This window comes from Vanellus vanellus, assembly GCF_965231255.1.
Source record: "Vanellus vanellus genome assembly, chromosome: 12".
Classification (NCBI taxonomy): domain Eukaryota; kingdom Metazoa; phylum Chordata; class Aves; order Charadriiformes; family Charadriidae; genus Vanellus; species Vanellus vanellus.
Genome location: NC_138917.1, coordinates 23,002,420 through 23,014,379, shown reverse-complemented (window position 1 = coordinate 23,014,379; position 11,960 = coordinate 23,002,420). Strand labels below are relative to the sequence as shown.

At 43.2% G+C, this 11,960-nt stretch overlaps 1 protein-coding gene across 2 annotated transcripts; it reads left to right on the top strand.

Moving 5' to 3' along the window:
- Positions 1 to 486: 486 nt before the first annotated feature.
- Positions 487 to 9,168, top strand: ARL2BP (ARF like GTPase 2 binding protein). Of its 2 annotated transcripts, none has more exons than XM_082489447.1 (7): positions 487 to 520; positions 1,806 to 1,923; positions 3,721 to 3,782; positions 5,448 to 5,554; positions 6,197 to 6,282; positions 7,440 to 7,536; positions 8,774 to 9,168. In XM_082489447.1, exons 2-7 carry the CDS (start codon positions 1,886 to 1,888, stop codon positions 8,852 to 8,854), a joined length of 471 nt encoding a protein of 156 aa, XP_082345573.1. In that variant the 5' UTR covers positions 487 to 520; positions 1,806 to 1,885; the 3' UTR covers positions 8,855 to 9,168. The 2 variants fall into 2 exon arrangements, with proteins under 2 accessions (XP_082345573.1, XP_082345574.1); XM_082489448.1 differs by lacking the exon at positions 487 to 520 and adding an exon at positions 895 to 1,012.
- Positions 9,169 to 11,960: the final 2,792 nt, after the last annotated feature.

The window sequence follows — 11,960 nt, the reverse complement described above, 5'->3', positions numbered from 1 at the left end:
TTTCGGTGCCAGAGGATGAGGCAGGCATCCTGTGGAAGAGGGAACAATTCCTTGAACATGAAGTTGGCAATAAAATTGCGCGAAACAGCCGAGTGCAGCTTTCTGCTGGGGCGGCCCAGGCTCTGCCTGGGTGAGGTGGGCCGTGGGCACCCGAAGCCCTGGCCTGGTTCCCTGTCCTCCGGCCCTCGGGACCCTGCTCTGTGAGGAGAAACCCGCCGATACGACAGCTGCGTGCATCTTAACGAAGCACGTTATCTGTTTTCTTTTTATTTCCTTCCTAGGACAGCCTTTGATGTCTGGACGCTAAACTCTGCCCAGCACACCAGCGCCGCCAGGCCCCACGGCCCATCATGGCGGCAGGCCCCGCCCGCGCTTCCCATTGGGCCTTCTGGTTTGGGGGCGGGCCGTCCTCAGCCACCCTCCCTCTTCGATTGGCTGCGGGCGGGGCGGAAGGAAGTGTTTCCTAGGAGACGGGCGGGCTGGAGGGTAAGGGAGGCGGCGCTGGCCGCCCTAACCGACGGTAGGTGCGGGGCAGGGTCGGGCCCGGGGACCCTCTTCGGGGCGGGGGGAGGCGACGCGGGCCGGCCGTATCCCTCGGGCAGAGGGGGCTGACAAGGGCCAGTCTCCCGCGCGTCTTTTGGAGAGGTCAGATGACTACCCTGTCGCCTGGGTCCCTTTGAAGCAGGGGAGGTGAGGCGGGCCGGGTGCTGGGTCCCCATGGGGAGGGACGGGGCTGGCGGTTTCGCTCCCCCCAGAAGCCAGAACTGAGAAGGGGGAGGTGAGAATCACACTTATCCCTCTTCCTGCACTTTGATGCCGTAGAGTTGGCTCCCGCCCTCGGCAGGCTGCTCTGAAGGCTAGCATTGGGTCTGGGGACCCCAATGTGCACCCAGAAGCCAGCCAGCCCATCTCGGTGGCCCTGGGGCGCTGTGTGCCTTGTCCTGTGTGGCAGGTCAGTAACTGCTCACAGCCGAGGGCCTGGCCAGGATGCAGCCCAGCACTGGCCTCACAGGTAGGATAGCTATGCAAAGCCTGGCCTGCGAGCTCTTGGGGACACACTGGGCTGGGGTGGCATCTTCATCTTATCAGGCGTCGTTTTCTTGTGTCTTTCTAATAGTCAGTCATAGATGCTTCAGGAGAAAAGATGTAAATGTCTTATGAGGAGCAGCTGAGGGAACTGGGGGTGTTCAGTCTGGAGAAAAGGAAGCTGAGGGGAGACCTCCTCGCTCTCTACAGCTCCCTGAAAGGAGGGGGTAGCGAGGGGGGGGGCAGTCTCTTCTCCCAAGGAACAGGCGATGGGACAAGAGGAAGTGGCCTCAAGTTGTGCCAGGGGAGGTTTAGATTGGATATTAGGGAGAATTTCTTCACCAAAAGGGTTATCAGGTATTGGAAGAGGCTGCCCAGGGCAGTGGTGGAGTCGCCATACCTGGAGGGATTTAACAGATGGGCAGACGTAGTGCTGAGGGATGTGGTTTAGTGGTGGGTTTGGCAGTGTTAGGTTGATGGTTGGACTCGATGATCTTAAAGGTCTCTTCTAACCTAGATGATTCTATGATTTTAAAACCCCTTTAGAGGGACTAACTGCAGGTGTGTGCAGTTTTGAGCCTGTTCTGTGAGTAGGCTGAGAAAGTTCCTGGAGAATTTGGGTTATTATAGAAAAAAAGGAGCAGTAACTTTGGAACAATGTGATTTTAAGATTCCTACATTTAAAAACTAAAGATTGTCTTCAGATTCACTGTTTGAGAAGTGCATGGTAATTTAACAATTGAATTTGTATTAACATCAAGTCACGTGTTATTCCTTAGTACTTTTTCTGAAAAGAAGTAACCCCTGACGGCAGCAATACAGCTGATTGCCTCTCCTCCAGTCTGGTTATGCAGTAACAATGGAGACTTCTGATGAAGAAAACTTTGGTGTAGCCGTGTGAGTATGCTACATTCTGTGTCAGATTGTCAATAAGCTGATTACTAGTTAAAGTGTCTTAATAGGAATATAATTACGCTAATTAATTCACACAGAAATTAATTTACACTACACTGATTACCAGATTCTGACTCTTAGGAGAACAAGGATGCAGAAAAATGCAAAGCTCCAGGAGGGAATAACATCAGTTCAGAGTTTAGGTGACGTCAAACTGAATATAACTGCAATGAGCGTAGCACCAGATAGCCTTGGCTGAGTGATCAAAATGAACACTGTAAGGCTGAAAATTGGGGGTTTGTGTTAATTTTAAATTCAAAATTTCTCTCTCTTTTTCAAGAGAATATGTTGTTTTATATTGCGTATTCTGAGAAGAGACTATTCCTCAGTGTTTGGATGTGCTCCTTCTAGACGTGTGAGACCTTTTACAGGGCAACAGACAGGTTTACAGACAGTCTCCTGTCTTTGCATGTAAATAGAAAGCCACAAGCCCTGTTGCCTGAAGTTCCAAGTGTGATGCTCAGGGTATGTAATGCTTCGACTGTGCTGTGCCAGCTCCTCTCCTGGTGGTGTCCTGCCCTCTGGTGGAAGAGCACGCTTTTCCAGTCCCTTGCTTTGCCTTTGCTCCTCTCCCAAGGCTTAACAGATCATAAATGTTGCTAGAACATCACTTGGTGATTGGACACCTTTTTTTAATCAAATATCTTTTCTTTTTCCAGGTCAGAATGAGCTCTACGGCTCATTATAGTTAAACTGCCGGTTAAACTGTTGTTGGATTAATTTCTCTGGGCTGTTATTCAATAGCAAATTAAATGTAATGAGTTTTTTAAAACTTAGTCTAAAAGAGTGTTCTGCTCTGTTTCCTAAAGAGGAATTTGAAAGAGAAATAGACATTTAATTTCAATTTCATTTAAATGGTGCTTTCACTTATCCAAGCTAATATTTTTCTTAAATACAAATGTCCTATGAGGCTTGTTTCCCTCACGAGTGAGAAAAGCCTATCTTTCATCTGCTGGAGAATATAGGAAGAGTTCATCCCCCACTGCAGATGAGCTCTGAATGCCAAGGCCAAGCAGATCCTGTGGATTATTTACTGTGTCTGCACAATAATAGGTTTAGCAGAGGGATCCAGAGTCCTGAAATGCTGGTACCAAAGGTTTCTTCCTTGGATGACTTCAGATCCATAATGGTGTTTAATATTTGCTCATGATAGAATGACTTTAGGAGATTATGCCATTTATTTGTAGCATCTAGGGACATTTGTTACATAAGAAAAATGTTTACGTTTCTTCAGTTATATAATATTCGTGTATATATTGAGTTTAAGTGGTTCCGCAAGATAGAGTATTTCAAAATATTCTCTAGAGTGTCTAGAGTTCTGTGATCACCACATAGAGTTACACAGGGAAGAGAGCAGAAGGAAAGCTTGTGGTAGCAGCTGGGATTTGTGGGTTGGAAAAAGCTTAATTTGCTGTTCTAATTACACTCTTTACATCCTTCTGCACCAGGACTAGAATTACCTTGACAGTAATGCCAGTAAAACATTATTTATTTTTTTTTTCAATTAGGCACCTTACTGGGGCGAAATACAGTAGAGGGCTGATGAGAGTTCCCATGAAGCAGTGTTAGCATCGGTGTTGTGGATTATTTTGTAGGTTGAAACTAAGAAATTATTCATTTATCTTGTAATTACTGGGATTATTTTTGCTTAGGCTTTTATTAACACTTTTTAGTTTTAATGTTTATTTCTGCTGTGGTTGAAATATGTCTTTATGCAGTACCGTCTTCCTTTGCTTTCAGCTCTTCTCCTTCAGACGCAGAGTTTGATGCAGTCGTTGGGTATCTGGAGGATATCATCATGGGTAAGCTCTGCAAGTAGTTACAGACGACGAGAGGAGTGCTAAACGTATTGTAAGCTGCTCTTTTGTTAGCAGGCATACAGAGCCAAAATAGCCCCCGCCTGCTTCGTGGAAACTTTCTTGCCCTCCCCCCTAACCTGGTAGCAAAGTAAAAATACACACAGAAGTCTTCTGTGTGCTGTTTGCACAACAGCATGCTTATGAGTCTTGAAAATTATTCTCTGCCCCATTGCAATACACTGCTTCATAAATAAACATTAAAGACACTTGTAAATCTCACATAGAAATCAAAGCTTTCTGGAATTGTTATACCCTTTTATAAAAGGGGTGGAAGAGACTGTGAGAGGCAGCTTTCCCTTCCCCAGCTCTGCCTAAACCTCTTGTAACGTGTTTGTCACGATATGCTTAGAAACTGCCGTGGTTTGTCCAGGCAATTTGCTGTAGTGCCCAGCTGCTGTTGCTGCAGGCAGCCTTTTGTAATCTGTAATATAAGGTGCCTGTGCTGCAGTTTAAGCATGTTGTCCCGGGTCCTGTTTCTACTGAACGCAGAGAACAGTTTATATGCTCTGTTTCTGCAGCAGCGTTGCAAAACCTGGAGATGGGTGTCATCATGTCTTGCCACTTTTCACTTTTTTAAGACTATCCTGAGTAGATTTTGTTGCATGTAACTTGCACGTGTACATACAGTTGTGGTGTAGCAGGACCTTTTTATAGCAGGAATGTTGAATGACGGCAATCTCATCGTGTGATCTTAGGCAAGAAAAGGTGCTCAATTCTTGGGACTATAATTTTAACTGGGAAGTCAGTGCGTGCAAGGAAGTAGTGCACAAGGTGGCAAGACAGAACTCATGCTAATGGGCCATCAGCTGCTTCATTAGAACAGCATATAAACTTTTTGACCAAATCCTTCCCAGAGTGATGTAGATTCCGCAGCCTGTTCTCCTGGTCATGTACTTGAATCTGGAGAAATGCTAACGACACTAATTTGGAATACGTTAGGGTTTAGAAAGCTGAGACTGGTGTGTTTTAACACTGTGTGTAAGTAAACTTTGTATTTATACCCATTCTGCTGAATTCAGTGGTGACCTGCTGTGTTCATTTTTATTCTTGTTTCTTTCCACAACTGGAAAAAAATCAGCAATTGAAAGTGAATGTGGGAGTTTCACTAATATTTTTTTAATTCAAGGAAAAAAAAGTTATCTTGAATTCTTGTAGGAATGAGGTGATTGCTTTTGCTGAATTGACAACCTGAACAAAAAGGGGCTCAGAATAAATAACCTTATTAATAAAATATAAAGCAGAAGGACTTAATTACTAATACTGAGTGTAAATGAAACTTGTTAAAATTAATTGTAGACCTTGCTAGGTGGACATGTTCATCCCGTGCCATTCTGAATACACAGCTGCTGTCTGAGCGCAGGCTGATGTGCTGCTGCCCTGCTGCTCTGGCTCCCGGAGCGCTGCCCTCCGCCAGCAGCCTCTGCCTTCTCACAGATGGGTCAGACGGGGTGGCTCAGCAGCAGCTGCGGTACTGGAGTGACTGACCCTGCACGTGTGCAGGGCTCCGTGGTTACAACGGGGCAGCGGAGGGCTAGTGAATGTGGGGTTTGTGTTACAAAAAGAATGACTAACCTCGTAACTGTATGATGCGTTTTTGTTGTGGTGCAGATGATGATTTTCAGTTAATACAGAGGACTTTTATGGAGAAGCACTACCAGGAGTTTGATGACTCAGAAGAAAACAAGCTCATCTATACTTCTATTTTTAATGAATATGTAAGATACTTTTTTCCTATTTTTCGTATGTATTACTTCTTTAATTTTTATTAAGGCCAGTGTCAGGTCCTGTATTCCTGGGTTTACATGGAGCAGAGCCAACATACTGCCTGCTGTCTCTTCCTGAAGCACAGTCATGATCTGTGAGCAAGAAAGATGTGTTCTGGAGCTCCAGGTTCCTTTTTTTTCACCTGAAAATTTCTGTAGGTGTTTTGGAAGTTGCATCTGTCTCTTGAATAGAAAATTAGCCTATTGCTGTAGTAAGTAATGTGCATAACAAAGTTTGTTCTTTTCCAGTTGTATTATTTCATGTATTGAATGCTTCAGTTACATTCTTCATGCAAAGCATGACTGTGAAACTATACCAGCCAATACCATTAAATGAGTTAAAAATAATTTGTTACTATATACAAATAGTCAGTGTTTGCTCTCACCAATATTCCCAGCAAAAATGTTCAGCTCAGTGCCTCAGCAGTGGTGTGAATAGCTGAACTGGCTCGTCCGGCTGAGGAATCTGCAGCTGTTTGCCCAGTGAGGATAATAAGAAATGTCAATAATTTGTTAGTGTGAGATGCGCTGTTTTGAAACCTGCTCCTGAAATTTGTTACGATGTTACAGAGGTGCTTTGTTTGTTTTTTTCAGATCTCTTTAGTAGAGAAATACATCGAAGAAAAATTGCTCGATCGTATTCCTGGTTTTAATATGACTGCTTTCACAATGTCATTGCAGTAAGTCTCTGCTTTGCTTTTGGTTGGGGGTGGCTTATGTGCCTCTCAATTAATTCTTTTTATCTAGATTAAAGCTTAGATTTGACAGTGCTCCCTTTAGAAAGAGGGTTTTCTTTAACAAAAAAAAGAAGTGTTCATGCAGGCAACGACTGACCACTTTTCTTGCCTTCAGCATGTCTCCTACTCTAAATTTCTGAACTGTCATGCTGAAATATATTGCGTTTTAAGAGGTAGGAAGAGAAATCACAATGAGAACACTGAAGGGATTTTGAAATCATTATCACTTTGAAGCCAGACCCTTAAAAGGTTAGGTCCCATTTCTCTCTCTCAGGCTCTGTCTGACGCTTACATAGCCTGGTAGTCTTTCAAGAGTCATGTGATGAAATACCGTTATCACAGTTCTTGTACGAAGCATTCAGAGAATAATTTGGTTTGTCTTAAGCTTTTGCATTTGGTCACTTTAGCTTAGCCAACTTCATGAAGAGATCACTTTTGAAAGATTCAAGGGTTTTCCCCTTGAATAAGAATATCAAGTGTAATAGGGAACTGAATATCTTAAAATATTTGAGTCAATTTAACTTTTAATTTTTTTAATAAGACATTGGGAAGTTACTGTGAGTGCACGTAGTATGTTTAGAAGATAGACTGTTTAAGGTAAAGCTCCTTTTGATAAGAATTAAATAATTAACAAACAAACAAACAAAAACAACCCTTGACTGTTAAGAAAGCCCTGTTGAAATATGCCAGTATTTCAGCACAGAGTCTTTTTTTCCAAAATGTTTTAATCAAAAGTCCTCTACCAAGTACCGTCAGTACAGTCCCTTGTTCTTAAGGGATATGTATGAGCATTCTGTGCCTCTCCCCAACCTTTCTCACCTTCCAGGGGACTGTCTAGCTGTTTCGGTGCTCAAGATAAATAAATAGATAAATGCTAAGTGGGTATTAATTCTCTTGACTTATAGGTCAGTTTCTTTGTCTAGTTTTCAAGGACTGATGTGGTACTCTTAGGTCTTGGATTTAGATAAATGTAATATGTTAATGTACTTGGATTGGAAATACTGCAAGGTAATACTCGGCTGAAGTTTTACTTTATGATAGACCTGTAATAACATTCTACATATAACATTTTTTAATTCCCCAACTTCTTCTCTCTACAGACAGCACAAAGATGAAATAGCAGGTGATATATTTGATATGCTTCTCACATTTACTGACTTTCTGGCTTTCAAAGAAATGTTTTTGGATTACAGAGCTGTAAGTATGTCACATTTTTCATTTTCATTGGCATAATGGCTGTTGGTTTTGCATAGCTCTGCCTGAGAGTACCAAAGGCAGTGTTACTACAGTAGGTAGCAGCATTTATTCAAAGGCTGTACAGGGTCGAAAGGAAAATAACTTCACTTGAGTGGCTATGTAAACTCAAAACGCACATTTAAGAATTTCTAGAAAACATGAATGAAGCTGGCATGTGGAGCGGTTGTTCAGAAACACGCACCATCTGTGTCTTTGAATGTTGGTTTCCAGCTGAACATAGGGGAACAATTTTTTTACTGTGTGGGTGACCGAGCGCTGGCACTGGTTGCCCAGAGAGGCTGGGAGTCTCCATCTTTGGAGATGTTCAGACACCATCGGGACACGGTCCTGAGGGAGCCGGGGGTTGGACCAGACGACTTCCCAAGATCCCTTCCCACCTTGACCATTCTGTGATAAGGGGGTGTTTTGGTTTGGGTTTTTATTTTTTCCCGGCCAATCCAAAATTAGCTTTTTGAGTTTACTCCATTTGTATTTCTCCTCCTCTCTGTCCAGGCTGGAGAAACAAAGTATTAAGGTCTTTGGATGAGCTTTTTCCTAGGGAAATAAAATACATGTAAACGCTCTCCAGTGCCTGTCCAGTGACAGCTGACAAAGGAGCGAGGACAAAAGAATCAAAGTTGTTGTCAGAGTTGTGCCCTCTGCCGCTTCCCCCTCACCCCTTTAAGTTTTGTAAAAATGGAGGCAGGTTGAGGAGAAAGAGACAGTCCGTGTGTCAGCAGCAGCAATAGTTTCAGTTGGGGTTTGTACCTTTGGAGTCTCCTGAGGGGCAAACCACGCAAGCTCGATTGTACTAGTCCCCCACACAAGCTCGATTTCACTGCTTCCTTGAGCGGGGGCGAGCCTGCTGGCTGGGCGTTCTCGTCCAGATGTAAGCAACCTCTGCTCTGACCGGGACGTACGGCTGGCAGAGCAGCAGTGACCTTCCTGCAGGGATTCCTGCACAATCCCTTCCTGACGTTTGAGTTCACCTACAGTTACAAATAGGATAAAATAAATGCTCCGCTAGGCCTTTTCGAGTCTCACAGCAAGCTGCATGCAATCATAGATGCTCAGGCAACGTGTAGTTTTATATTGATTTGATGTAACAAACAGAATGTTAATTGTCTGTTTCATTTTTTGAACTACTTATTCCCAAACAGCATTGAGTCAAGGCTTTCTTTTTCTTCCATTTTTCTAGCAAAAAGAAGGTCGAAGCCTGGATTTAAGCAGTGGGTTAGTGGTGACTTCATTAAACAAATCATCAATATCCTCCTCCTAGAACACTTTATGCACTGCTTTCCTTCTCCAGATGAGTGCTGCTGCTTTAATTTGGACATCAAAACACTAAAGGTCATGAGAACGAAGGTGCTTTTACACGATGAAAACTCATTCACCCTCCAGACTTATACCTTCAGAGGCCCGACCCGAAAAACATCCGTTTGTGAATTCTGGTTGGTATTCCATGACCACAGAAGAAGAAATTTTCAACTCTACCAGAGTAATTGTTTTTAATAAATGCATAGTATTTGCACACCAGCCTACCTGTTGCGCGTGCTGAGAAGCTCAGCACACTGAGAGGACAATAAATCAACCTGCACATGTGTTATTTGGGTTGGCATCTTCCTCTCCCCAGAACACAGAACTCTTCGGAATCAAGATGACAGTGTAAAAAGAGTGTGTCCCTCCAGCTCTCGGAAGGACGGATGCGAATACATAACCTCCGAGTTCCTCCCCGTCAATGTTTGTTTGTTTGGTTGTTGTTTGTCTTTTTTTAAATACTTTAATATGTTCTTAAGTGCTACAGCTTCCTAATGGAAAAAATATGTTTTAAATAAGTAGATACTCAAGCATGAGACTGTCTTTCCACTCTGACAATTGATATGTTAGTGTGTAAATCTGCTCTCTGGCTTTTATAAGTCTCATCCTTAATGTGCAAAGTTTTCCGGTTCACTTTTGTTCAGGCCCCGGCTATTCTACATGGGGAAAAAGAGCCGCGGTAAACCTCAGAGTAGCCTATGTGTGCAATTTCTTTCTTTTTGGCAGTGGCACAGCTACGTTAGTTGGAGCTTGACGGTAGGCTGGGCACAGACACGTTTACCGCTGTGTCGTTTACCGCTCTAAATAGCGTGCTGATTAAAAGGCGGGTGTTTGCTATTAAGCTGTTAGCAACATTAGCGCAGCAGTGTGTTTTTCAGCACCCATTGACAAACAGGCGAGTGGCTTGCTGGTGGAACTGTAGCCGTCAGCCTGTCACAAAACCCCCGGGTGCATCTCTCTCGGCGGGTGGAATTAAGCTGCTTTTGGGACCCTCTGTTCTTCAGCTGTTCAGACCTGTTCATCTGCCGCCTAATGCCGTGCTGAGGCAACACGAGCACATCTTAAAAGCCTGAGAGTAGACAGAAACACAGGATGGTGAGCAAAACCCCCTGCCCTGTCCCACAGCGGGTTGATGCTGGTCCTTCGGGGTGTTGGTGACTGTCACCTGATGAGATCTTTGCCTAGACAGAGCAAAATTATCGCCTTCCATTACAAATTTTTGTTGGTGGACAAGAAATGTCTTAAAAGAACAAAGGAGATGGAACCCTGTTCCCATTGATGTCTGACGGTGATTTCAGCAGGATTGGGATTGTGGTCTTCAGCTGAAATTGGTTTTGAATACTAGTGAAGACTCCTGGCCATGCAGGCGAAAATTAGCCATACTTACACTACAAAATATGATAAAATTAAACAGGTTGGTGGACAGACCATAACAGCTTTTTCAAAGCTGGTTAGAAACGCTAAGTGTAGCGTCCTAGTATTTTGACACTGTGCATACCAAATTTACGAGTTCTGCAGCAATTAATCTCATTAGGTTTCTAGTATGTTGTGCTCGTGGCTCTGCAGTTTTTTGTCGGGAATTATTCTAGTATGTTGAAATCTCTTTCATAAGTGCACACACCCAGATACACACACATTTCCTTTAAAAAATAAAAAAAAAAAAACAAACAACAAACTATTCCTTCATAATTTTCTTTAATCTCCTTCAATAAATTTGTGCTTGTCAGATCTGAAGGGTAAAAGCCAGAAGCTGAAGCAAAATTAAAAATTGCAAGAAATAGCTTTGGATTTTTTTCTTCTGTTTTTTTGTTTGTTTGTTTTACTTTTTTTAGTAATCTGCTAAGCCAATGTGAGAATGCCTCTAAAAATGCGAGGTTGCAGTACAGTGGTTTGAGATACTTGTTCCTGAGCCTTCTGACAGCAGTGACGTCGGGGGAGCTCCGGCAGGGACCCACCAGGATTCCCACCAGGATTCCCACCAGGATTCCCACCAGGATTCCCACCAGGATTCCCAGGTTTTTCCGGGTCTGCCTACCACCCCTACCATAAAAAGCAGCTTTGTCTGTGCACCCAGAAGTCAGCGCTCGAGTGTTGCGTGAGTAGTTAGCAAGCAGAGACGATGCTGCCAGGTGTTTATTCCCAGAAAAAATAATTACAAAACCCCATCGGGTCGTGGGTTTAATAGAAACTAGAGGCAGCTCCCCTGCCATGGGAATCCTGAGGTTAACATCAGAGAAATGGAAGGCTTAAACCTGGTTGGTTTTCCGTTGTCAGTCTAGGGACTGGAGTTCTTCAGTTAACTCCTACCTCATTATATAATGTTGACTTTTTAATGTCGGGAACAGATTTTATCAAATTTTAAAAGAAAGCCGTTGACATATTTTAATTGTTAAGTGTTGAGCTACAATAGTTATTTGCAGCTAAAACTAAAAATAGCCCTGTCATTTTTTTTTTACGGAACAAAGTTTTCCTTCTTTACCTATTACAGTTGTTTCAATTAATTACTTAAATTAATGGCCGTGTAAGTGAATACCTCAGGTAGTTATATTCTGAAGGGAGTTCGGCTGTATTTTAAGTAAGGTCTCTTGTAATTTCAGAGGCTACAAGGCACGGTCGGGGATAAATTCTTATTTTGATGGGGAATCGTGTCTCAGTGTTTCCTGCACTACCTTTCCGCCTCCGTGCCGCTCTCTTCTGCCTGTGTTCTCTGTGGGCTGCTCTTCCCAGAATAACTTGTTCCTGGTTCGATGCGTGTTCCATCAGGCAGAGGGGCTTTTGAAAGAGATTAAATTTCCCTATATAATCGACTATCTGTGTGTAAGTCTGACTTCACATTTTATGAGTTTTAATACTGTCACAACAATGCATGAAGAGGCTAATTTTCTAACTGTTACTGTTTTTTGTATATATATATATATATATATATATATATACACATATTTGTGGAAACTTGACCATTCATTTAGCTCACTGGAAACCAAACGAAGGCAGGTTGGCCAGGGGTTAACGAGGTTGTCCAGTCCTTTTCCATTCACACCGCCTGTTACTGCAGTTAAATTTCCTGAGCC

Coding starts and splice junctions, on each gene's coding strand:
- ARL2BP (XM_082489447.1), top strand. CDS start 1,886: ATGGAGACTTCTGATGAAGAAAACTTTGGTGTAGCCGT. Junction 3,783..5,447: donor TCTGGAGGATATCATCATGG/GTAAGCTCTGCA, acceptor GTTGTGGTGCAG/ATGATGATTTTCAGTTAATA. Junction 7,537..8,773: donor TGTTTTTGGATTACAGAGCT/GTAAGTATGTCA, acceptor CCATTTTTCTAG/CAAAAAGAAGGTCGAAGCCT.